Consider the following 27668-nt stretch of genomic DNA (forward strand, 5'->3'; position numbering starts at 1 on the left):
AAACAGACGTGGGCTGGGAGAATGCAGTCTGAAAACTGCTGACAAGGGGCTGGAATCTGCAAGAGTCCAGGCCGTGGGTATCATCAAAGCAGAGGAATTGAGAGCAGGGCACTTCCTTCTCTAATCTCATGCTTTTGTGCCTACCACACCCTCTATTTTTAGCCTTCACCCTGCTTTGACCCCAGTCGACATGCAAGTTTGGAAATAACTAATTAAACTAATGTGGATGACAACCTCTAAGCTGTTGATACTCCTTTTAAGTGAAAACGGCAGGAAGTCGTTCCTCTTATCATAGTAATAGAAATTAACCTGGAAGTAGAAATGAACACACTGTAACAGCAGTCATTCAGATAGGTTTGCAACAGGTCACACCCAGTATTTCCAAGCAACGTTGCATATTTTACTAACATGGTAAAGACAGTTTATTATCCAGTCCTTTTTTTTTTTGGAGTGAAACTTATGAATAATGCAAGAAAGTGATTGTGCTTCAAACTATTTTTATTTACATTACATACCAGTAATCTGATATTTAAAGCTAACTCTGCAAATGTCTTTCTCTATGTAAACACCAGACTTGATTTCCTTAGTTGCAACCTTCATTTGTAAGCGCTTTGTGGTTAATTCAGAGTCAAAGGTAAAGAAAATTACACTCTGGTTCTTGCTTTAAGTTGTAAATTTTTAGCACTCTCTATTTTAACTTTTATGTCATGAGGTTTTTCAAAAAATCTCACAAAGGCCGGCTCATTTAATAAGGATGCCAGAATCTGTTCAAAGGCAAAAGACCATTCATGGTTCCCTCTCAAACTCTGTGCTCTACTGCCTTCAGTCTGCTCAGAGCTGCTTTCCTCCTGCCCTTCCCTGGGGATTTCAGCAGGCACCTCTGTAATGTGAACTGGACTTGGGACTGGTGATGCAGGACTCTGCAGCCTTCTCCCAACTTCTTCCATTTTCAGCAGGAGGCTGGTAACCACCGCGATAGCCCGATATAACAGCTCCTCCTCAGGATCCCCATGGAACAGATTGTACAGAGTTTTTGAGAACTGGATGAACTGAGACTACAAAGAGATACAGAGGAGACTATTCAGAGAACAACAACACAACCGTCCTGTCTGACTACAGACTGTGCAATCAGCCCAGTGCCTGCTGCTGCCAGTGGCTGCTGTAGTGACAGCACGGGCACGGACCAGCCCTGATAAACCTGCCTGGGTCTCAAAGTCCCTCTCTTCATAAGCTACAGCAGTTTTACAAACACATAGTCTGATGATTAATGTGAAGGTCTGAAATTTAAGGGATCCTACAAATCCTTTAGAACTATTGTAACAGGACTTAAAGGATAAACTTTCAAGTCAAAACCAGACTTAAATAAGACTCAGACAGATAGTTTACCTGATTCATTCTTGGCAAATCCTTAATGTTTTCTTCTTTTTTAAGAAGTTCATCTTGCCATTGCTTCAGATATGCCTGAATATCAACCTTCCCCTTCGCTATTTGACAAAAGGGAAAAAAAAAAAAGTGAACAAAAAAGAACAAGAGCTTCCCATGAGGCATGATGAGCAAAAGGAACTGGTACCCTCAGTGTCATTCCTTCTCAACAGAGTGGTAAGGCCAAGGACTAAACAGGATCAGAGTTTCCACTACCCTCTCACCCATAGGACATAAAAGTGTATAGAATGTTAGCAGTACACTAAGGACAATGCTACTTAATGTACTTTCTCACCACACACTTTCCTGGCTCTACTCCCCCAAAAGATACAGTTACCAAATGTGTCACCAGAATTCTTTACCTTTTTCTGGGCTGCTCTTCAAAGAATCACTTCCAAGACTATCCCCAACGGATGAAACTACAGTTGAGGAGAAGAAAAAGAAGAAAGAGGTATTTATTTGAGAAAAGAGGACCAATGGTTCATTTCCTTTATCAAAAATTCCTTCCTTAAGGAGCAAGACCCTCAACAGCCCCTGTGTTCTCAGCGCAGATTAGGTCAAGAAGAAACTACATGGTAAGATTTGTATGCTTTCAATAAAAACAGAAGCCACTGTGAGGTAGGAGATCACAAAAGAAACTGCCATCAGTTATACTAAACAAATAATGTTCATGGTGCACAACTTGAACAGTGATAAGAACAGTACCTGTATATTACAGATAAGGTACTGTGGGTAGATTTCAAAAACCAGAAAGCATCTGACTTCCAAAGAAGTAAAATCACAGAGCTTTCCAAACAAAGTATTTGAAACAGTATTTTATTAATTCCATAAACTTAGACCCCACAAAACCTTTTTCAGCTCACTTGCTTTAAAATGAAAGCAAAGGAGTTGGAAACACTTGCTTATGTGTCTCAAAATAATTATGGATTTAGGTATTTTATTTCTTGAGGAGGAAAAATATTATCCTTTTATGCCTGGGATGCAAAAGTGAATGCTGCTTACTATGCTGAAAAATACTGACCAAATACACTTCCCTATTTCCATATGAACACTCACAGCCTTTAAATTCAACCATCAGACAAGCTACCCACAAATTCTTTATTAAACTGTAACTACTACAGAAGAACTTTGCAGAGGATTCTGTTAACAGTGATATTTACTGGATTTAGCAGTTTTCAGAAGGGAGCTCCCCATTTTTCATGAGATAATTAACAGATTCCTTCTAATATTCTGCAGGCAAAGCCTCACACTCTGGAGCTTACCATTGAGTTGGCTGAAGTGAATCAGTTCATCTTTTGAAAGATCATCCCCTTTGGAAGGGCTTAGAGATTCTATTTCAGTAAAAGCTGCAATAAATAATTGAATAAAGTAGGTTTGGGGCTCCCAAGCATTATCAAAGCAGTGATAAAGACAACAAAGGCCAGAAATAGCTCTCCCCAAATGCCACTGCCCCTCACTTACCTGGAGGGATGTGCAACTTAAAAAGAAGCTTGAGTTTGTCAGTGAAGCTTCCATTATACATGGTATCTGTTAGAAGAAAGAGGACAGTGTTCAACTGGACCAAACTTTAAAACACTCTCTTAACCTAAACAAATGCAACCCAGGGAGGTTGGAACTGGACGTGTGCCCTACCTTACAGGGAGTATAATTGGAGATGAAACCTAAGGAAAGCTGTATCACCTGTGCTGAGCCTGGGGTTTGCCTACACTGAGGAAAGGACACTAATAATGTCTATGACTTACTAAAATAAAACCACAGCACCAAAGAAACATAGCACTAATGTCTTCTCAGCATTTCCCTCATATTTCTGTTTCCTGAACAATACCACTTTGAAAAGAATGATCAGAACAGAACAATGTGTCAAGAAAACTTTCAGTTTCCCAGAGATATGAGGCATTGGTCATCTTGCACGATCTGTGTATGAGATGACTTAGTATGAGGAAACATTTATCATCAAGCAAACAAGCTGAGCAATGAGATCACACCATTGCCTAATTTTCAGATTCTGGACGGCAAAGCTGTATTTAAATTTATTCTCGATTGGGATTATTCTGTCACATGATAAAAACAGTGTGTGGAAGATGATACAGCCCAGGACTACTCCCAAGACAGAGCTCCCCTGCAAATGTGCCAATACACGAGTTGTTCTCGTACCAAGGACACAGGCAAACTGTTTGAAGTTTATAAGGCAATCGGAGCTCTCATCCATTAGTCTGAACGTCCACAGTGCAAGTGAGTCTCTGTTTGCACAGTGTGACCAGGGGCTCAGGAGATGACAGAGAACCCTGAACTGCTGGCAATCAATCCGATACTGCTCAAGGTATGGCAGACTGGCATCATGATGTTGCAAGACAGGACTGTTTACGCTCCAGTAACAGGAAAGAAAGTGCTCCTTCTGCAAAGGAAAGACAAAATATTAGTTTTCTGAAACAACAAGTCTCTCTGGATGAAAGATGTGAGAATTTATGTAATTAGATTTAAAGCTGGCATGTAAAACATATGTTGAATCTTTTACCTCAATTTATTAAAATCATTTCACAGTCTACCATTAAGATGGCTATTTGGTAAGTGAGGAAAACAGCACATTACCTTGAACAATTCATAAAGCTCTTCAAGATCACTAGGACTGAATCTTACTTCTTGAGACACAACACGTAGCTGAAACAAAATTAAGAAAAAATTAAAGACTCTTCTCTCTTTGGAATAAGACCATAGAATAAAATTACGGGAGACTTAACATTATATTAAAAGACACTGTGCACATTCCAGGTTTGGGCATGTCACAATTAGAAGTAAGAACTGCACTTCTTTTTAAAAGCAATCAGAAAATTACAGAAATAATTTCTCAAAAAAAAAAAAAAGCTTGAAGTTAGAAAACTAGCCACATTACTTGCATACATGGAGCCTACACTATGAAACCCAGGAGATAAAACCTCAATTTTTTATAATGATATACAGCTTCCTTTAAATGGGCAAATGCATGCTCAGCTCTCAACAGTGAAGCTGAATCCTCCTTTTTAAAGCCAAGTAAAAAAAAATTGTTCACGGTTTTTAAAACAAGGCTGCTACAAGAGCAGCTTTCATCTGCACAATACGTATGTTTTGTAAAATGAAATACAACAGTTACCATCTTATCATAACCACCAGCATTTAGTATCAGTTGCTACAAGCCACATTTACTACAGAAAGAAGCACTGGTGGTTGAACAGACTCGTATGATCATCAGTTCTTGGAAACAAGCCACTGAAGAGAACAGGCAAACAAAGGAAGCACCTCACAACCTCCACCTTCATTCAGCAGCCTGAACTAAAAAGATGATACAGGCAGATGAAAAGCTGCCACAATGCCAGACATCCACACACATCACAGACAAGAAGTTGAATGTAGTACAGTGACCTCTTCGGTGCTGCTTTCTCAAAGTAAAAATGCAGGTGAATAATTGTTTTACTGTACAGTGCTCTATGCCTCTAAGAGAAATGCATTTACAATTTAACAACAGCAGATACAAATATCGGTCAGACTGTTCCAACCCACACAAAGTGAGAGATACTCCAGCCTTTAGAAGTGGTCAGGGATGGTGTCACTTGCAATGAGACCAGAAGGTCACACTGTGGCTCAGAGACTGAAAACATCACAGGCCAAACCTCAGTTAACGGACACCCTGCAGACAGGAGGGGCTTCAGCGTGCAAACTTATATATTTGGCCCTGGAAAATGTAGCTCTTTTCAGAACTTTCCAAAAGGGAAAGGTTAAGCTCTTGCAAGTCACTCACCACATTCTGCTTGGTCGTAGCTTCCAAGGTCTGGATCACATAAAGCCTGTTCCTGCAGCGCATGCTCTCAACATCCTCATAGCGAATATCACCATATCTCTAAGAAGAAAAGCACCATTCCATGCAATCAGCTGTTGCTAGACATATCTAGGCAGATGTTTTTGCCTTTCTTGCATCTAAGTACAACACAGGTATGGACACAAAGGAAGATCTCAGAAACTCCGAGAAACAAATAATTTATTAGAGCACTAAGCTTCCCCCTAACCAGTGTAAATTTTAAAAGTGTTTAAAAGCTGTTTCAAACAGTGATGGAGAAACAGGAGAAAAAAGAAACTGGAGTAGTTCAATGTGTGGGAAGACAAAGGAAGGGATTTTACTGTGTGTTGGTTCTATACCCAACTCTGCTATCACATGGTGACTAATACTTGCAGGGCAGCAAAGTCTAAGACGTGCATGTTGTCAGGGTTTGAAGTTCACTCTAGTGAAATTTAGAAATAAGTTAAGTAATTTCTGAACTATTCCTGGCTGCCTCTGGAATTTCTGAAGTCTGAGCACTAGAGTAGAATAAATACATTTACCTTTAAGAAAAAGTGGGATGGTAGGCAAAAACTAAAAACAAATTCTCAGAGAAATCATGCAACAAATTATTAAACAATTAAAATCTAAACAGAAACCAATAAATCAAACCCGGCCAACATTCTTTCTCAAGACTTTCACATAATCTCATTTATCTTGTGAACACCCATACAAAGCAACAGTATCACAAAGAATATCTCTGTTCACTTCTTCATAACTTGTAACTAGACCTATCTGCAGAATGACAACTCTCCATTGCAGCAATCTTCCCATTTTGAAATTTATTTTATTTACATAGTGATATGAAAATAACACCCTTCACCAGACCAGAACTGTGTTGAAATTAACTGTCTGGTCAAAATGGGAAGAAGGAAATTGTCTCTCACTTTGTATCAGCAGTTCTCAAACACGGGGTTGTGGCACTTACCAGCACTGAAGAAACCTAGTTTCAACTGAAGATAAAAATTTGCATCTGAAAAAGGGGTTATGAGAGAGAAACAGGGATATGGGCCTAAGAACAGGGCTGCCAACTTGGAACTGGGAGATTCAGGTTCAAAGTTCTGCCCAAAACTGTTCAAAAGCCATACCAAATTATTGCTTTGGTGCAGTTCCCTGCCTGCAAAGGCAGGGGAAGAAGAAAAGCAGTTTCTTTTGCTTCGTCTGTCAGTCATGATGCCAGGTCTGTGAAAGCTTCAGCTTCCACTTCTGAATGCACTACACAGCACTTCATTAGTTACCATCTCTGGTCTCCAATCTGCAAGTATTCATCCTCACTTTGAGAACTCACCATGACAAGAAAGACCCAGAATAGCTTTCAGCTTTTCTTTCAAGAATCTTAAAGCGTTTCCCATACATGATTTTCCAGTATAACAATACTGATAGCAGAACAGACTTTTATATGATTAGCCCAATGCTAAAGACAGTTCAAGTGAAATTGAATTTCTGATTCTTGACATTGTTCACCCCATTAAAAGCAATGCCTTCTTCTCAGTAAAAAATCAAAAAAGACAATTTCTAAATTACACAAATTACAGTTAGTTAATCTTTTGTGAGTCAAAGTCAGGACATTTTTTCAAAAGAAATGAACTGTGGATCTTTTACTAGACACATATCAATGAGAATCAGAATAGAAAAATTATTATACAGATAAAAGAAACCAGTTAATAGGAAAAAAAAATGTGAACAAATCTTTTATCTCGGTTTCCTTTCACTTCTGAGCAGAAGCTCTGGGCTGAGCAGAAACCTATCTACAAACACATTAACACTGACAGAAATCACACCAATGGAAAAAATGCCTCGCGAAAATCTGGGAAAAATTGGAGAAGCTAGATGTATTTCCTCCCCAGTTAAGAGCTCCAAAGTTTAACATTGCAGAAACCAAACTTGCAAATTGAAAGAAAGTGCTAAAAGAGCATAAATGCTCTTCTTCACCCAATACATTTCTAAATGGTCACCTAACCCATACAATAAACTACCCAAGTACACAGTTTCCTGTACACATCGTTATGTCAAATATTACCACTGACTGCAATGTGCAGTCTCAAATTAGTAAATACAAAGGTATTTGTATATACCAATAATACACCAATGTATATACTAATAATGTCAATGAGGGATGGTAATACATGACCTCTGATGAATATAGGGAACTCTTAGATTCAGGAGGAGACTAAAAAGTACAGACTAGAAAGCACATTCCAAGCAGTTAAACCCCCAAAACAACACAAAACCAAACCTGTTCCATAACCTATAAGGTTTTCAGTGAGGTTGAACAAAATACAGAGCCAATCTAGGTAGATTTTCTACCCTAGTTTATACAATGCAGCTACAGTATTTTTAAAGTTGCCCATGAAACAAACACTGCATGGGATGCAAAAACATACCCACAAGAACACATACTTCATTTGACTCTCGAATCAAATCAGTGATGTCCACTTTGGGGTGGTCACTCTTTGTATCGCTGAGGTTGGAGCCTTGCTGCACAGCTGGAGGCAAAGGACTGTCTTTGTTAGTGACACTGTCAAAAAATCTGCACAAAGCAAACACATGAGAAATCAGCAGGAACCAGTTTATCACCAGATAACAACAGCATTGGCATCTACTGAAGAAAAAGTGTACAGAGAATGGGAAATAGCAAAGAATATGAGAATCAGTAGTAAAAATGTGCTGTAATAGTAACAAAGGTACACGAATGTGGGAACTGCCCACCCAGAGAAGGTTCCAGCCTTGGGAGGTTTTAGTCAATACATTAGTCATGTATTGGCTGATGTGATCTAATGTGAGCAGCAACCGTTTCTGGTTGCTGGGAAGTTAAACTAGACTCTTGCCAAAGTCCCTTCCACTTGGCATTCCCCTAGTTCTCTAATCCATCTAGCAGGGTTATACTATATGACTGGGAGAGAGAAAAAAAGCTTGTCCTGAACCATGAACGAGGCAATCTTAATTCCCCCAGATGCATAAGCCAAAGACATGCCTGATCTGCGCCTGCTTAGCAGACCTGCATCACCAGCCTAAACAGATCCATCAGGGAGGCTAGAATATACAATAAACACCAGGCTGCATGGTCTTTTATAACAAAAATTACATCTTTCTCAATGATTCTGTAAATCCCAGACAAACGTGTAACATTTAAAAGCCTCACATTTACAGCAGCTGCTACCAGCTCAAAAGAATAACAGTTACACTGATACCTGTTGAGAACGGTGACTGCTTCTGCATCATCCTTACAAGTGAGCAACTTCTCCATGTTGTATTCCAGCACTGCGAGGCCCAGCTGCAAGATTGCCTTTATTCCATCATAGAAGAAACAGTCCACCACATTGACTGCACTTTCAATAGGCAACACACTGATAAAAAGGGTAAGGAACCAGGAGAGAGAGACCGAGGAGAAAAAAGTCATGTCCGTCATGTGGTCTGTCAACTGAGGCAGGTGAACCCTGATGAGCTCCTCAAACACTGCCTGATCTACCAAGGCACCTGCAGGGAAAGGATAACAAAACCACCACCCAAATCTTAATACAGAGAAGCACACTTTTCTCAGAGCACCAGCCAGAAATAAAGGCCCTGTCCTAACGCAGTTCTGTTATAAAAGCACACACGGGCCCAGCAGCACAGAATCATTGGCTCCCTTCCCTCAGCTGGAAGCTGTGCACTCCATGCATGGTCCAGAGCCTTGCTGCATCCTTAAAGGGTGTCAGCACTTCGGTGAGTGCATGGCTGCTTCCAGTGACTCTCCTGACAGCCAGTACACCCTCTCTGCAATGAGAGAGAAACTTCACATCCAACGTGCTTCCAACATGCACACCTGTAAGAACTGCATAGGAGATCAAAGGCTAAGTCTGGACCTGGAGTAACTCTTTTTCCTTTATTTAAGCTGGCTGAGTTTAAAATAAATAGTATGAATTGCAGTTATAATTCCAGAAGAACAGTATAATAGTCTAATTGACTACTTCCTGAGTAGTTATGCCTAGAGTAATGACAATATCTGAAAATCACATCCACTCTTATTTAAGGAGGAGCCATGGGATGTTCTCTGTAACCTCCATTTTCTATTCCACAATACTGAACCAAATTCAACAGTTTCTCTCCACTGGTCAGTCTTTATCTCATTCCTTACATTTGTCCTTACAAATTCATTTACATTCAATTCTAGATAGATAAAAAGACAGACGGATGTTACCAATGATTCGACGATTGAAGTAATCAGGGAGCATCCTTTCACACACAGCAACCAAAAGCCAGAAGGCTTCCTCCTCTTTAGCATACAGTAGAAGCACTGATGTCAGAATATTCATTGCCTGTAACATTTAAACAGGAAAGGAAACATTTACAAGGAAAGATGGCTAAAACACAACTGTTATCATTAGTCAGAATTTATATTTCTGAAAGCACTTTGCAGCACGTTTTTAGAGTGCTGGGATAACCTACAGCCATATCCAGTATAAGACTTTTACTTCTATATTATTAAAAACAGAACATAGTACTTGAACTACGTAAAAATATTTTTAAATGCTAAATGGCTAGTTAGAACACAAACACATACATGAAGTGGCCATGACAGCATTTATCAACAAATTCAAGTACAAGTAAAAACTCTTGTTACACAGTAAGATGAAATAAGCAAAGTATGTGAACCATTGAGCAAGAAACCATCACACATTTCTATGACTGATTTTATGCAGTTCTACTATACTGCCATCATGAGCTAATACTTAGACAACCAACACTAAGACTCTCAAAACTGCTGTACCTGACAATATCCAATTTGAGGATTCCTGTATGCATAAGCTGTAAGAACTCTCCTGAGTGCAGAAATTCCCGTGTCACTTTGAAAAGCAGGATGCTCGGGTAAGGAGCGACGCAAGTCCCGTTCAATTTCATCAGTAGCCAAAGTGCACGTTCCTAAGGACTTTTCCACCAACTCAGTGTAATAACCAGGGTTGGATGCCATGTCATTTACAGCACCTGCCAAAACAGTGTTGCATGATATTAGAGGACAATAGTAAAGTAACTGTGTGATTGTCTGCAATTTATAGAAAAACTTCTGGTGGCTGTTGAGTTACCTCATGAATCTCCAGATATTACTGTAGTAATGTATTAGAGTAATCCTATTGAAATTAATGGAATTACTCTGAAATGAAAACAGAAAAGCTAAATAAAATAAGGCTTGGAGGAAATCTAAGTCACTTCCCATTATAAAGTTGATTTTGACTTACTTTTTTGTTTGTTTGGGGAGGGGGCTTCCTTTCACCTACAATTTTGCCCAACTATTCTGAGGAACACAATACCTTTTCATTTGTAGAGCTGAGAACAGATTGGGAAAACCAGGCAAAAGACTAATATTTATCTAATTATGTCAGCACCTCCTAAGACAGAGATATTGGGTTGGTAAGAGGAGTATAAATGCCTGTGTAATCCTCAAAGAACACTGGCAAAGATAGATCCATGTTCACACATGCTCAAAAGGAACAACCATACAGTAGGTTGAATGAGGAGGATAAAATGCATTTGTTACAATAAACAGATCCTCTAGAAGAGGAGAAAGCTCTGCCCAGGAACACAGTGAGCACAGCTAGCAGATAAGGTCCTGGGTGGCTCCTCCAAATCTTCAGCTTGTTTTCTGAATCTGACACAGGCTTCCTGTGTGACCCTGACCAAGCCAGTGGCTGCTGCTTTTCTGAGTGTTTCAATGAACAGGAACAGAAGTGCTGCAGAGCAGGGTCTTAATTCCCTGGGCCTCTATTTCCTCAAGTTATGTGCTCTGACACAGGTGTGTTCTACAAAAGGAGGTGACAAAAGCACACTCAGAGCTTGGAGAAGAGATCTCATATGTGTAAGACAATCCACAATTCCTGTATAGTTCACTCTTTAAACCAAGCAAAAGCATGTAAGCAAACAGCTGCTTGTAACTGCAGCCAAATTCTCTGCCAGGAAAACATTTTCTGTGTGTCTGGTAACACTATCATCTCCGAAAGCTTAAACCAAAACAACACAGTCCCACAAACATGCTTTTCTTTTTAGCAAGTAAAGAGGCTTTGCTGAAACTGACTGTCCCCTGGAACAGCACGTATTACTATTATGATGTTTCAATGGAGTTTGTTGTAAAATAAGCAAATTCTTGTCCATGATTTTGAAATGTCTTTCTTCAGAAAGATTTGGACAAAATGCCAGAGGTAAGAGCACTTTTTGTTAGACTAGAAGTCAATAACTAGACTATTGTCAGTAACTAGAACATCCATACAGTACAGTTCCAAAAAGAGTCAATTAGACTTGTTATGCAATACCTGAGAAGAGCAGCCAGAGCTCTCCTCTTAAGGCCTCTGGGATCCCTCTTACAACCAGATCTCGAGTCTTCTTTGTTCGAAACATACTGACACCATGTCCTCGCTCGGCAAAGAGGATGTTCCATGACTGTTCCTTCATTTTTTCTTTCAACTGTGAAAAGCAGAAGACAACAAGCATTAAATATACTGGTAGATTCTCCTCAGGTTTCAGAGAAAAAAAGTAAATTTTGCTCCCAGTTATATTTATATAAACTGGAAATTACAGTGTTAGCATCTGTATTGATGTGTGAAATGAATGTTGAAGCAAATCAGAGCAAAATCCAGCCTATGCATAGCACAAGTTTGGCATAAAATGCAATCTCCTACATGACCTACTATTCTTTAAAGTATATGATTACAAGGAAGTCTACACCAGATCGGACAAAAGGTAAATCTAATCCAGTATCTCACCTGACACAAACCAACAAGTGCCACAGCACAGTAAGGTCAAACAAACATTTCTCTGAAGTAAAGCAACTGTTGATAAGGTGCTCCAGCTCACGTGAGGCTCCAGGGCTGAGAGAAGGTGAACATTTCTGTGCATGTAGCACTAAGATTTAACATTGTTAAAACAATTAAAGTTGCCAAAAGGAAAAGTAGATTTTGTCCAATTTTGCTCAAAATACCATAAAAACTGGATTTTAAAATCTAGATTCTCTTTTGTCCTGCCCAAAGGACAGGACATTTGTTTTCTGATATTTTTAATATAAAAAAATTTCATATCTTAGTTTACCCAGTTCTGCTGAAAGACTTATTTTCAAATAAAATCTGTCTTCTTGCATACACTATGGAGAAGCAAAAATTGGATGTCCTACAGCAAAAACAATTAAATAAACATTCTCCAGAGCATAACTTTGTTAGACAGCAGTGCAAAAGAATCAAGCAAGGAAGAAATTCAGTCAATTTCTTATAACATCCTCCTTGCTCCCAAAGAGTTTGTAGTGACTTTGTATCTTGACAATTCAGATAGAAATGAAACATGCTCACTATCATAAAACAAACAGCCAACTCTTCCCTGAGGGGTGGAAGAGCAGGAGAAATTAGCTCCATGAAGATAAGGCACATCATTACTACACAAGATGAGCAGAAAATTGAATGGAGCCATGAAGAAGCACCCTGTGGACTCCAAATACAGAAAATGAAGATGAAAGAAGACTGGCAAAGCCCCAGAGGAAATCAGCAGCCTTGCTGGAATACATTTTGATAAACCTCAGTCCTTTGCAATTAGATTCCCCAAGCTGTTGGCCATTTTATCCCTTACCATTTTAGAGTCAAGATTCTCAGCATCCTGAGGATGGTAGACAGTCATTAAGGCTTCTGTACCGACTGTTTTGCTGTTATCTCTCTGACCCATCTTTGATGGTCCTGCGTCAAAATCCTTCGTATGATCAGAGGCAGAACCAGCTGCAACCTTGAAAAGAATTTAACAGTGGTAGTTACATACTGCAAATATAATAAATAATGCTTCTTAGGGATGTGTTGTCATTGGTTTCTTATTTTTCATGCCTGAAACCACACATACAGACTTCTTTATATCTAGAAACAACCTTACAATCATTCTTCAACTTCCTCAGTCAAATAAGAGGCCAACAAAAACTGACAGAGCTACACGTAATTTTACATCACACTAGTGGAATTTTGTTTTAATGTAAATGGTCTGAAGGCAAGAGATGGGAACATGTTTTTTCAAAAGAGAAAATTAAAAAAATTTAGACAACTTGAAATCTAGAGGTACAGTGGACACTGTACTATCTTGTGTCTAGAGTCAGGCTTAACTATAAGAATATTGCATTACACAGCAAAGCACTGACAATGATACATAAACTCTTAGTAAGACCACACCACCTGATTCCTAGAAAGAGGTTTTAAGAAATTAGAATTAGCAGAGCAGTTACCTCTGTAGTTATGATGTGCTGTGGACTTGAAGTTGCATTGCATTTCATTCTGAGCTTTGCCACAAGCTGTTCGAAATCTCTAAGCTCTGTGAAACGAAAAGCTGTTTTTCCTTTGGTACTGATGCTGACTCCTCTGCTGGCTGGATCTGCCTTATCCACCCCTGTGACCTACGGAACCAAGGACACATAAATTAGGCAAGATATTTTACCAGCTTACTTCTAAAAGAGCAAACTTATTAAAAATACACATGTAAATGAAACAGTAGGTATGAAGCACCACACAAACAGATTAGTAACACAAGTTACAAGTTGAAAGGTTAGTGGCCTGGAGCTATTTTAGCACAAGGTACTAAGAATTATGCAATAGATTTTTGACAGAGTACCAGAACTCTTCAAAAAGGTTTTCCCAGTTGCGAGTTCTCAGTTTGAAAATCTTGTCTCCTTATACCTGCTGAAGCTGTTGCCTTTTTTTTACCCTCCAAAAGCAGACAAAACATGACTTTTGCAAGTAATCAAATGAAACGAGTTTTACAAGACTGAATTTCCACCGGGAATACCCTGTCAAAGACAGCTGTCATAACACATGACAGCAGGAGCTGACTTTAATTGCCATGATGGAACAGTCAAAGATTAGAGCAGTTAATACACTTTAATCACGCAAGTACAAGTATGACAATCATGAAGATCTAGGCTGACTGGCATCGCTGATGCATTCACATTGTTAAAGAATGGAAAAACACTGAAATGAGGTAACTCTGCAGTACTGTAGAACAGTGAGGGACTGACAGTCCACAAGAATAAATTTAGAGTCAGCTCCTTTAAAGCACCCTCTTCTTGTTTTTCACAGCTTATGAAAGTCTTTATTGTTTGCAGGACTATTTACAGATAATCAAAAAAATTGCTTTATCTAGGTGGGAAACATGAAGTGTTGCTGATATTAGTACAGTTTACCCTCTATTTCAGGTGTCTTATGTCAGGCAGTGTGTACACGGAGCATGTAAAGCAATTACAGAGCAATTTGTAGGCTATTGTAATCTGGATGTTGATGAAAAGCTTTTAACAGTGGAAGACTGAAATGGGCCAGTGCCCCAGACCACATGAAGTCAAGACAGTGATGGAGAGTTGTTTGGGTTTTTTTCTCCCAAGTCATTCTGCAGTCTGCTATAGTACTCTACAGAAATACCAATGCTGCGTCCTTTACTATATGGTCCTTACTCAGTCTGGTGAGACTATCAGCTGTAATGGCATTGCTACTTGCTCACTTGACAACTGGATTTTCCTACTGACTTTTGAAGAGACAGCACTGCTCAACTGCTGCAAAAAGAATTGCACTATTGAGCCAAGAAACACAGTAGAGTGATTATTAATCTTCAAGATCCTCTATCCTCTACAATTTTTTACTTTTTATCTCAAGAATTAATTTATCTCTCATTAACTCAACTTCAAGAACTAAGCAATTTTTTTTTCTGAAGTATTAAAAAGTTTGGATTCTGTACCCAGCAAAACTGCTGGTGTAACTGGCAGACTTGCAGTTCACAGTACCTCTCTTAGTGGAATGATTACACTGCACAGGCTGCCATCCTGGCTAGCAAAGCAGATGTAGTTTTCTGAAATGCACATTTTTCCATGAGTATTGTAATGAATGAAAGGAACCCATAAGAAGCACTCATGAACTTCCTTCAAGGTCTCTTCTTTAGGTAGCCTGAAGTATGCAGTAAACTGCTCACTGTGGGCACGGCTCTCTAGGCCTCTGGATTAAAACAAAACAAAATGAGACAAGAAAAATTGAATGAGTTTTAAACGCCTTTACAAATACAAAAGTCGAAAATATCTTGGGAAAAGATAGTAAAACATCATGCTTTCCCATAATCCATGGGGTCAGTCTGGAGGGTTCAATGTTTTGCTTAAAGAGGCAAAAAAGGGTTGGACCCCACCGACCTGTACAGCCACTTAACAAAATACTTAAATACGTCACTGAACAGGAATAAATTCAATCATGTCCTTCCACAGTAAAGCACTGTGCTGAATCAGGGCCTATAGGTAGTGCAGAAAAAGATACTAACAGGCTAATCTGCTCTGTCTCTCCACACATCAGAGTAATCTCTTTAAAACAAGTTTTGGCTTGACAGAGGGTTAATTAGGTAGAAATGCAGCACATGTTGTAAACATCTGCCATATCCTAATTCTCTACAGATAACTGCAGCCAGAAACAATGTTTTGGTTGTAGAGCAACATCCCTCTCCAGCACTGCTACCAAACGTAGGGATCAATTACCCAGGAAATATAACCTAAACCAGGCTTTATTATTTGTGTACTATAAAACAAAATAGCTTTTTTTTTCTTAAGTCATGGGTGCATGCAGCTTTAAGTAGAAACATTTCTTAGAAAAATGCTTTATCATAATTTCTAATTTGTAGATAGGTAACATTTTCGAACAGTGTCCCCTTCCATTTTCCAATTTAGTCCCTTTATGTGACTTAAAATCACCTAACAATAGACTTCCTCTTCCTAGTTACTTTTTACAGTAAATAGCTGTGGTCTACAGATCAAAACCAGAACATCTGAGTGAGAATTTGAACAGCTCTTTGAGGAAAGGCAGTATGTTCTTCAACAGAAGCCAGAACTGAAAAGAAACCATAAAACTACTACAAGGAATAATTACACACCTTTCCTGAGAAGGAAGGACCCTGACCACCAGGTTACTTACATTCATGGGTTTCCTACAGCCCAAAATGCTGTTGCAAATAAGGAAAGCCATGAATCCATCTGCAACTCATCAGTTTTATCACCCACCTCCAGGGGCAGAAAAGCCATGCAGTTATCATTTACGCGTTTATTAAATGATTTCTTCTCCACCTTATCCTTCCTCATCAGGTCTCTCTGGAGACAGCACAGCTCCATTTTGAATTTTCTAATCCTAAACGCTGCAAGAACTCCTTTTCAAAATTCAAACTACTATAAACATTATAGTTGGAAGAACAGCTCTGAAGGTTTGATCACCTCCTGTCTTCATATAGACTTTGGATCCTGCAAAGTAACAATAAATTACAATGCCTCACATGGCTTTCGTCCTACACTTTAATGAGACATTTGGTTAAGAGAACATCACCTTTGCTGACATTTACAGATCTCCTGGAGACAAGGATTCTCTTCCCCTTCGCCTAAACAAGTACTGGGCCCTGAGCAGATAAACTCTATGTAATACATTACCTCTTGGTGATTTGCAGAGGGTCATGAAGGACTAGATCATTCTCAAATGTTTCTTTGTCAAAAAGTCTCCTAACAGCATAGTTTGCCAGCTGCTCCATAAGAAGGAATGTTTCGCTGATGTGCAAAAACATGGAAAAATAATGATCTTCCCCACGGGAGCATACATGAATGCTCTCTGTAAGAATCACATTGGAAGTCTTCTCAAGTCTTGATATCTCATCCCAGGAGATAATAAGTTTTACTGAAAATACAAATATAAGGAGATGTGAGTCACTTCTCAGTAGCTACTACCCTTGTATTAAAAAAAGCAAAGCCATAGTCAGCAGCACTAATGAATTATAATTAAGCAACATAGTTAAATGATAATGCACATGAACTAAAGATGATGGACAGCTTTTAGCTACAGTCAACTGCAACTGTCTGTCTTTTTTCTGAAGTTTGTATGGAGGAAGCAAACTAATGGATATTGTGTAGTAAGTTACACAAATGTATTAATTTCCATAAATTATGTTATGCTGGCAGTTTTTTCTCTCCTGTGTTGACATCTGCTCACATGGCAAAATAGCTCCCTTGGGAAAAATTCTTCTTAATCTGAAAGACAGTAGTAAAGCACGAAGGGCCTAGGCTTAGCATCCAGACTAATTTACCTTCTGCTCCAAGCAAAAATGAGTAAAAGCTAAGGAAGTTGGTACTCAGATAAAGCCATCCTTGACAGGGCACTCTGCCCTTCCAGTAACTGCACGAGTAATAGGTTATCAACTTCTCCTGCTCTGGCAATCCAAAACACTTCTCAAACTTCATAAGACCTTCACGAAACTTCTCAGGATCATCTTCTTTTACAAAAGAACTTTTTCCCTCTTCAGCAATCAAACCCTAAAACAAAAAAATCCTGTTAGTTTATATATGCATCCATGTGAGTGGGTGTCATATATGCACCTGCCTACACACAGCACAGCATTCTCTGAAGAGGAGAGTAAGTTTCAGAACAGGAAGAATAGTCTGAGGATCAAAACACGGGTCACAAATTAAATGTGCTATTTCAAACTCATCCACCAAGCTTCCCACACAACTAAGGCAAGACACACATTCCCGGGTCTCCTCTTCTGAAAGAAACATATTTTCCTCACTTAATCCCAAGAGTTTCTGGGTTAAATATTTAGCATATATAGAGTAAACTGTTGCACTTTCACAAAAAGAGACCATACGCTTCCCAGGCACTGTTAAAATTATGATGAAATAATTTATCAACAGTTTTAGACCACTATCTAAGGCCATTGATCATTTACCAAGAGAAGTTTATGTCAAACAACCTCGTAGGGCAGAGAAAAACAAACAATGGAGTGTGTTAAAGTTAAGTCACATACTATTCAACCAGAATTAGGCAGCATTACAATACTGTACTTGGATATTCTACAGAGGACATATTATTCATGTATTGTTAGAGGAAAAAAATATTTAGCTTAGTCGTGTGCCTGTTACTTACTCTTATCTTTCCCTGGACAAAGCTCGTAATATCTTCATTTGAATCAAATACAGATAAAGTCTTCATAACATTGAATCAAATACAGATAAAGTCTTCATAACATTGTGTTCTAACCACTCCCAGTGTTCTGTTATTTCTTCTCTGCTGGATCCTGATTAAAAGAGAAAGTTGGTATTGCTTAAAATCAAAAGAGACTTTCACTAAAAGTATTAATCAAGAGAATACTTAGCAAATTCCTGATTTGCAGAATACTCTAGTTACACAAGTCCAAATCATAAGTCTCAAATTTCTTGTTACCTCTTGTGTACACTGCAAAGGTACCCAGTGTACATTAAACATGTGCAATGCTGTGTTTTTATCTTTCAAGCCCTTTATGCAGCTCTATTTCTGGCCTTTAGATCCAGAAGCATCACAGCTTTGTCAGCATTGTGTGGGCTCGGTGCTAAAGCCTGACTTGGACTGACAGTTCCTTCCTCCCCAGCACAGACTCAGCATCGCCACAACACTCCCAGTCTAATAGTCTAGAATGTGGGAAATGTGAGACCAAACACATGAGGCTCAGAAGAAAATGAAATCTAGGCCTTTGATATCCTCAGCTCTTTGATCACTGGCCCATAACAGCTTCCAGAGCAGAACTCCCAAGACTGGGACCTGCTGTGCAAAACCCCTTCTAATACATGAGGACATAAAGCAAACATCACCAGGAGGCAGCAAAGATTGAGATGACATGAGTGAAATAGTAGAGTTCCAGCAAATTCACTACTGAGTTAGTGCTTTAAAGACAGGTGACTCCTCAACACATGCTGGGGGACAGGGAGAGGGAAAGAGAGAGATAGAATTCATATAGGTTTGAATAAAGGTATTCTAGAATATAAATTAATTGGCAGCTCCATCCTCCAGAAGAATGCTCACAAATCAAATCAGTCAGTGTAATTACATACTTCCAATACCCCCAAGCAAGAACACACCTTTAACAATTGCTTTTTTCTCAGCTTACTTTTTAAGGGCTAATTAAAAACTCCACAGAATTAATTAAAGTGGCGTTGGGAATGAACAGAAATTGCTCTAAATACAGTTAAATAGTCAGACTGTATTACACTGGGTAGATTTGCAACAACACTTAAAAAATTATATCAAGAGTAATTAACACAGCAATTAAAGAGCAAAAGTAATTCTTTTTCTCAGACTACACATGTAGACCAATTATTTGAGTCACAGTGTAAATCAGAAGCACAGAGGGGAAATAGTAAAGATGAAACTGTTTAAAAATTGTTTAAATGGTTTAGGAGCACTGTTTCAGACCCTTCACATATAAAGCAAGAACAAAGTGTCATCCCATCAATTTCTTCATGGAACAAACAATCTGTTTTCTAATAAAAAGTACAATTAGACATGTAGCCTTTTGGTGTAAAGTATGCTTGTGCAGCACAGAATTTATATAAATTTAGTCCTAAAATGAAGACTATCCTTTGTATTTTCTCAAGGGCTGACCTGATGGCAGTAGGATTCCCCAGGGTATACTTCCAACAGATGTGTCAAAGTACCTTTTCAATAGCCTGTCACCACCAGTTCTGATGATGTCAGAAGTGGTCCTGAAATGTATTTACTGCCAATTCACAGACTGTTCAAATTCCATCCACTTTATAAGGCTGCCCTTTTCAAGTGACATGCAACGAATTACATTAAATTAAAGCTACAAGAACAAATCTGTATTTTCAAAACAGCTAACTGCATAGAGAAGACAGCAAGAGGCACAAGTTTTCATTTAAGGTGACGCACTGCAGATTCCTAATAAAGAGAGAACTGCAAAATCCAATGTAAAAACAGTGTAACAGTTCCCAGGGCAATTACTCATGCACGTGTGTTTGCAAAATGGCAGATTTCCTGAAAAGCTCATCTTTTGCCACAGGCAACTAAAAGGAAGGCTGAGAGCCCAGCGAAGTCTAGATGGAGTCTTGCTTCCTTAAAGAACACTATTAATTAAAACACATCAAAGCAAGGAAAATTAACTAAAATACATGGTTCTCTTTCCCTGTACTACAGATGCATTCAGAGTTTTCAAAAAAACTAAGAAATAGATTAATTCCACAACAATGACTCTTTAGCATTAAACCAGATGATAATATTAATTGATTTCAACATGAAGACAAGACCATGCCTCAGAAGAAAAAACAATGATGTATGCAAAGAATAACAGGCTCCTCTCAGCTTTGGGGATGGAGGCCTCTTTGGACACCCAGTAGTTAAGTAGCCTGCATAAAGCAATTAAGACTTCATTTTCAGGAGAAGCTACAAAACTTAAAGTGAAAATAAAAAACTAAAAAAAAAAACTAAAAAACAAAACCAAACAAAAAACAAACAAACAAACAAAACAACAACAAACAACAACAACAACAACAAAACACATACTCTACCCTTAAGGTTAATTTACTTTTCCATTCCTACTGATTAATAATGCAACACGAGAAAGAGAGAGAACCTTTTATACTATGAGAGCAACAGATATGAGGAATAATTCAGCTCTGACCATGACTGGGAACCTGGCTTGTTTTAACATGCAAAGACAAACCAGATAAAAGTATTAGGATAAGCAGCTACTGTTATTCCTACCTACAGCACACTTCGGGATAAGTTGACCCTTAGGAGTCCATCCTGAACTGTGTCAAGTTATACCTGCACCTTACAGAAGAAAAGATTGTGCCTCTGTCACTCTGTGAGCACCCAAAGGCCTTGGTACCTGATGAACCCCTGGAGAAGGTAGGAGATCAGAAGGTGTAATAGGAAGAGCCCAGAGACCTATTCCGAACAACTGGAACCACTGCTGTCAATCTCAGGTTCACAAATGATTTTAAACCAATTAGAGGTGATGAGAATGAATAATGATAAAAGAGGATTAATCCAAAAAATGGACCCCATGCTTTGCACCCTCTTTTTTCCCTGTATAAGCCCAGGACGTACCGCACGCGATGGACCAGTAGACCTGAGAGTCTGGAGTCTGGTGCAGGATGCGAAACGGGGCCACTTTTGATGTGGAGTCCAACACTGCATCTAATGTTCCCACGAGAAGACCTGTTGGTTCAAGGAAATGTACACAGCACAGTGAAACTGAAGTTTGGAAACGTACGCTCCCCTCTGTCTCATTTCTTAAGGAACAGGAATGCTGCCCAAGTGAGGACTATTGAACTCTGAGAAAACACAAAGCACAATTGAGCACAAAATACTCCCAGAGGAACTTCTCTGGGAGGTGATCATGTTCAGATCCAGTAAAAGCCATTACAGACACACAATGAGGGTGAAGTTTTTTGATATGACCCCCATGGAAGCGACAGCCATGCAGTGTGGGAAACCAGGGGACAACTGGAAACGTAACAGGGCAGCAGCTCCCAGCCTTCAGTGAGCACAAGCAGTAATTGAACAATCTCTTAATTAGTCATTGACTGTTGTTCTGTTTTCCAGTCACAGGAAAGAGCCCTTGGAAGACCGTAATTGGCTATGTCACCTCCCTGCCACTAAGTATTGAATTAGCTTCCATTAAACAGAATACAGAACAAAATATACTAATTTCATTAAGGAGATAACTTCATCTCTCCAGAACTGGGAGTAAAATGTTTCCTGGGAAAATTAGTGTGTATTTTACATTGCCCAGCAAATCATTCTCTCGCGCTGCACAGTAATAAAAATATTAGCCCAGATATCTTAACAGTTCCTTTAAAATCTAAGAATCAGGGAATTCTAAAAGAAAAATCCATACTGAAGAAAAAACACAAGCTTTTGGTTCCTGATGCACAATAAAACCTTATCTTGTTACAACACAAACAAAAATACATGCAACAGGATCTTATGCTTCTTTCCTGTATTTCCTATGTTTGCATCCTTCTGGCATGGCCACAGAATCAGAAAGTTCAACAAGCAAAGTTACTGAAGCAAGCACACAAGGCTCTTATTCTCCTACCAAAGAACAGCAAAACAAGAGATGACATTACCCAAAAAAGCAAGATACAACTACCCAGAGATGCTGTAAAGTCTGTTCCACAAACCTGCTGAGATCACGGATGCAAGGTATTCCCAAAAAGTGTTATTTGGGGAGAGAGCTGGCATGCAAAGTTAATATATCCCTTACAGCACCTTTAAATCTTTAAATACTCTTCCCTGTTTAATGGAAAATGACCTTTTGATTCTGGTTTTTAATATACTATAGAAGCACTAGATTTAGACAATTTCAAATGCATCCCTGAAAAGTTATTTCAGAAATTTTAGGTTGGCTTCTTGCACTTTGTGTTCCACTTTCTTTCCATTAACCCCCTCTCGAATTCTGAAAAATAGCAACTGTAAAAGAATACAAGAAAGCAAAATATGGCAAAATTGAGACGTCTAGACACTCATCCTCAGAGCGTGCATTTCCTAAGGATATACCTTCAGCATAGAGCCTGTGGGACTATCTTACTGTGACTATTCAAGTTCCAGAATTCTTTTGCTTCTCTTCAAAAACATGGAAGTAAATAAATATGAAAAACACACACACAAACCCAAACAAAGAAACAAAACCAACAACAAACCAAAACAGACCAGTACTTTACATCAAACAAAAACACTCTCTGGTCTTTCTTCAATTCATAGATTGAAAGTTGCTGTTGGAAAGTAAAATTATTTTGTAGTTCCTGACGGAAGAAAGACATTGAATAAGTAACAACACTTATATGTCTGTTTAAAGAGCTTTGGCTTACTGAATGAGTCATGACACTGAGCTGATCTCAAAGTTGGCTTTGCTTCAGCATGATTTCATTCACAATTCTCCTAATAACATTTTCTGTTATAATATACAGTGCAAGGACATTATTGAGCATTTATAAGGCTAATGCAACTCGGCTTGAGCCAAGGGTTACCACAGCACACTAGAAAGCAGCACTCCTCAAAATGCCATCACAGCTTCCACCTGCTTGGAAGAACATTAGATTTTACACACACTAAACTGTACCAGGTCACTTCAGCAGTCCCACCAGTCAGTGCTGCTGTGTCCAGGAATGGCATCTTGGACATCAGGTTTGTGCTTAAGCCGATCAACACACCCTTAGTACAGTACAATTCCATTAGTACAAACTAATTCCATGACTATGGCCACTGGCACAGCTGTGAGGAATAAGCAGAGGATCACTCACCTTCCTATCCTAGTCCTGAAAATGCTCCATGAGCTGCCAATGTTTGGAATACTTTATTATCAGTCAGGGTTTCTGTACCCTCAAGTTCTTGGGTGATACTCAGAAAGCACTGTTAGATTGTTATTTCCCAAAGGGAACCAATTTTAGGGACAACCTACAGAGGGTCACCTACTTTCATCTCTGCTCAACATGAGACCCCACAGTCTCTCCTGGGGATTCCACCTAAATCATCCTCCTGCCTTGCTCAGGGAATGAATTCAGCTGTACCTACAGAAGGTGACGTATATTTATGGAGAAAGTGCTCTGCTTTTAGAAAACATTTTCAGTTTCATAGCTGCCTGAGTAAAACTACCAGGAAATATCTTAGATACTTCAGTAAATGGGGTAAAATACCCTAGAAAAAAAAAAGAGGGAATTCAGAATAGGTTTGAAATATGGATGTGTTCTTCACAAGAGTTTATAAAAGCCTTGGTCAGCAAAATACCAACATTAGCTCAGGGACATGCCCCAAAAACATATCAGCAATGAATTTTGCTCTCAAAGGTACCAAGTTAGGGCAATAAAGTCAGTATGTTACACATCAATAACTGCCCAGCATTTTGCCATTTGGAAGCAACACCACTTTGTTCTTCAATATTTATTTCACCAAGTACATCCAGAGAGTACTAATATTGGCAGAGTTTTGGGTCCTTTTCAACCCACAATCTCAAAGATTTTTTTTCTCCTGAAATAGCATCAGTTACAGCTTTTTTATTGCTAAGGGTCTGCTTTATTTACAGCAATTTGATTCCTTCCTATCCTTTGTGGGAGTAGTGTAATGCAAACACTAATATCAGTTTTCTTTTCCTGATGAAGAATCAGAAGCAAACATGCTTCTTTTTTTTAAAAGAGCACTGTTCTTCTGAAGCAAAGTTAGCACAGGCTGGGTCTCTCCTCTAACTCTTAACAGTGCCTTTGAGGTCAGTAATTAATTACAGTAAAAGTCAAGGGTTTTCCCTACCTTTCTAAGCACAGCACATACGACAAGCAGGGAAGACTAGTTCCAATGATATATATCGCTTTTAAGTTTTTCTACTCTCACAGTTGCATTTTACTTATCTTTCTCAAGCAGAAAGAGGCAAAACAAAACTGTGGAAGCAGAAAACAATTTGTTTGCTCACATTTCAGTGAAAGACTGCAATTTTATGACACCAAATGCTCATTCACATCACTACTCCTGAAACACCCATCTCCTAATCAAGATCCTGCCTAAACTAGAAGCAAAGCAAGAGCTTTGTGACCAGCATGCTTAATCTCACTAGACTTTGGTTACAGCACATGCATTCATGACTATATTCTTATCCACACACTCTGGAAAACCTGAGCACCTCTCCCAGAGTGGCTCTGCAGAAGGCAGAACAACCAGAGGGCACGGTCACACAGTTGCACTGCCAGACACACAGCCACACTTTGGGACAGTCCATCACATGATAATTATCCAGTGGAGAACCAGTCAGACAGGTTACAGCACCTGTATCCTTAGGGGAGGTCTAAAATGGAAAGAGAATGAAATGTAAAGTTAAGCAGGTGCACATCTGCAGGAAGAGAGCCAAGGCTGAGCACAACCAGTACAAGGTGTTACTATTCAGTGTTACCCACAGGAGCCAACTCAGCACTGTGCTGGGTGTGCACACAGGCCAGGACAGCTCCCTGTATCACCTACAGATTACAAACTAGCCCTGCTGTAACTGTCAGTAAAAGGGGTCAACCAAACAAATCCAACTGCAGCCTTCATTCTACACCTAGGGCTGCACCAGAATTCCCTGCCTTCCTTCAGGGAATGCTGTCATTTATCTTTTGCTCCTTGGTCTGTATCTTTCTCCAGGTACTGGCTGCTTCCTCAAAACTCAAATCTCCCTTCCTTAAAGCCCGTCTAACTAAGTGCACCCCTGCATTTTTGCAAATCTTTTGCTGCTGCCTCCTCAATCAGTCCCTGTTACTGCTATTCAAACCTTGTAGCACTGCCCATCCTTCTCCCCATTCCTGTCCTGAGGCATTGCCCCTCTCTTCCCTCACAACCGACCGGGTCTTGTGCTGCTGCCTGCCTCCTTCACTCATAATCCCCCAGTCCCTCAGTGCTGCCAGTCACCTCCAGCCTTGTCTCACCAGCTGCAAAATGCTCTTCAGGACAGCAAGATTTTACTGGTACATCTGTGATGACTTCCTTAGACAACAGCTGTGCTTTTCTTTTTCCTAAAGGAAGCTCTAATTTTCTTGAGTGACACACAGCAACACAAACTTAGGCATAGCAAATCATGCTGGCTTATATCTAGCAAGTTTGAATATTTCAAAACCTGCAAACACAAATGTAACTGCATTTTTATCCAACTGTCCTGTTAATCTTAAGAACACCTCACTCTTTTTGTTTCTGTCCAGTGAAAAACTTAACTCGCTCAGATGAAATCTATCGAGAGTCTATAAGAAAAGCCAGAGAAATAAAACATGCAATGTCAACTAAAAAAAAAAGCTTAGTACAGCAACTACCCCATCCAATTGTTTTCCCACACTGTGAAGAGCCATCAAGGATAGGAGAGCAGTGATAGAAGCCTCACCTTCATCAAAACCCGAAGGGCATCAGGAAGGCCAGCTGTCTGCCAGCTGTGAGCCTATGAAGAGGTTTTCAGATGAACAACTATTTCCAGTTTTCATTGTTGCATTTCAATCACAGTCCTTAAATGAATTTTATCACACAAAAAGACAACCTTCATACCAAATCCATTTCCTTGGCTTCCAAATATATCAAGGCAGAGAAGAGGCCATCAAGCCTGATCCTCACAAGACTCCCAAGCCTGAAGTATATCATCCTTGGTTCTAAGCCAAAGCCTGACATTAGCTATCTATCTATAATACGCCAAGAAGACAACCTGAGGGTTTGGGATGCTTTCTTTTCACACTTTCCATGTGCCCTGCCAGTGGTTCAGATGCCGGTGAAGAATGTACCACCTCCAGCTGTGAGGGCCATTTCTACATCTGCATGTCATCAGCCAGAAGTTTGGACTTTGTGGTTTCATCCAGCAGAACTGATAAATGTTTCCACAGGACAACATGGCTCATGTTTAACATAGCTTGCTTTAGAATGACACAATTAGAGAGAGCCCTGAGACATGCAAAACACTCGAGAACCACATCCCACCACGGAACAATTTTGGGCTGATTCCCTGCAGCTCTTTTCTCCTTGACGGGGTCAATGACAGACACCACCAGACTATGAAGGAGTCGGTTCTAGTCAGAATAGCCACCACCACCACCACCATCGAGGTCTCAGCGGTAGCTGGGGCCCCTGCAGTGCCGAATGATACAAACAGACAAGAATTAGAAACTCGGCTCCATACCGCGAAGTTCTCAGGGAATAGTTTATTATACAGTGGCCAATGCCCTGTCACTTTCCTGACCCACCCCTCCCGACAAGCTCCATCAAATCACATACGTGCTTTTAAAATAAGAGACCAGAAATGCCTGAGCAGGAGCTCATCTCAAGCAGCCCCAGATGCACAGAGGAAAAGGGCTTTGGAAATGAGGATTTTGCCAAAGCAAGCCCCATCCGTCCTTCTCCAGCCGTGTCCCCTTCCACCGAGCTGCCCGTGGAGCGGCGCCGGGCTGCGCTCGGAGCCCCGTCCCCGCCCGGTGCCCGTCCCCGCCGGGCTCTGCTGCACCTGGGGCCGAAAGGAGGGACAGAAGAGCCCCGGGAGAAACCCATGAAGCTCCAGGGCTCTCGAACTCGGACGGGCGCCTTCCCTGCCCCGCTGGCCGGGGGTCCCGGGGCCGGCAGACCGCCCTCCTCCCGCCCCAGCCCTGCCCCTGCCCCTGCCCCTGGCAGTACCTGCCAGCCCGCCTCCGCCCTCCTCGCCGTAGCCCCGCCGCCTCTGCAGCACGAAGTACCGGTTGGAGCGCTCCTGCACCCACAGCTTGAGGGCATTTTTCAGCAGCACCTCCTCGGGCTTCAGCCACATCGCGCAGCCCCTCACGGCGCTTCGCCCCGGCCCCGGCCCCGCTCCGCGCTCGCAGCTGCGGTGCCAGGCAGGGGAGACCGGGGGGGGCTGTGGGGGGGCCGCCCCGAGGCACGATGGGAGCTGTAGTCCTCGCCGCCGAAAGGGCTTCGCAGCGCTGCTGCCTCAGGACTACAGCTCCCGTCGGGCCCTGCGCGGCCGGGGACGCGTGGCGGCGCTGCCGGTGCGGGGGGGGCCCGCTCGCAGCCCCCACGGCCCGCTGGGGATCGGGGTGTCCCGGCACTGCCGCGCCCCGGGTGTAGGGAGAAGCTCTTGTGCCGCTCCCGCACACGGCCCCTCCCCTGCT

The 27668-nt window shown here is 40.5% G+C and overlaps 1 protein-coding gene across 1 annotated transcript; it reads right to left on the bottom strand.

Annotated features, from left to right (window-relative positions):
• Positions 1–378: 378 nt before the first annotated feature.
• Positions 379–27386, bottom strand: TBC1D8B (TBC1 domain family member 8B). The gene is made up of 22 exons (XM_039381739.1): positions 27196–27386; positions 21139–21249; positions 18282–18331; positions 18181–18249; positions 17345–17570; positions 16698–16938; positions 15030–15237; positions 13488–13655; positions 12854–13003; positions 11554–11704; positions 10020–10234; positions 9450–9567; positions 8461–8746; positions 7670–7799; positions 5195–5293; positions 4012–4080; positions 3577–3817; positions 2884–2949; positions 2685–2768; positions 1785–1841; positions 1387–1484; positions 379–1055 (listed from the first exon to the last, which is right to left on the bottom strand). Exons 1-22 carry the CDS (start codon positions 27323–27325, stop codon positions 645–647), a joined length of 3378 nt encoding a protein of 1125 aa, XP_039237673.1. The 5' UTR covers positions 27326–27386; the 3' UTR covers positions 379–644.
• Between the last annotated feature and the right edge of the window lie 282 nt (positions 27387–27668).

The sequence above is a fragment of the Pipra filicauda genome, unplaced genomic scaffold (genome assembly GCF_003945595.2).
Source record: "Pipra filicauda isolate LSUMZ 115617 unplaced genomic scaffold, ASM394559v2 scaffold239_size1682155_pilon, whole genome shotgun sequence".
Classification (NCBI taxonomy): domain Eukaryota; kingdom Metazoa; phylum Chordata; class Aves; order Passeriformes; family Pipridae; genus Pipra; species Pipra filicauda.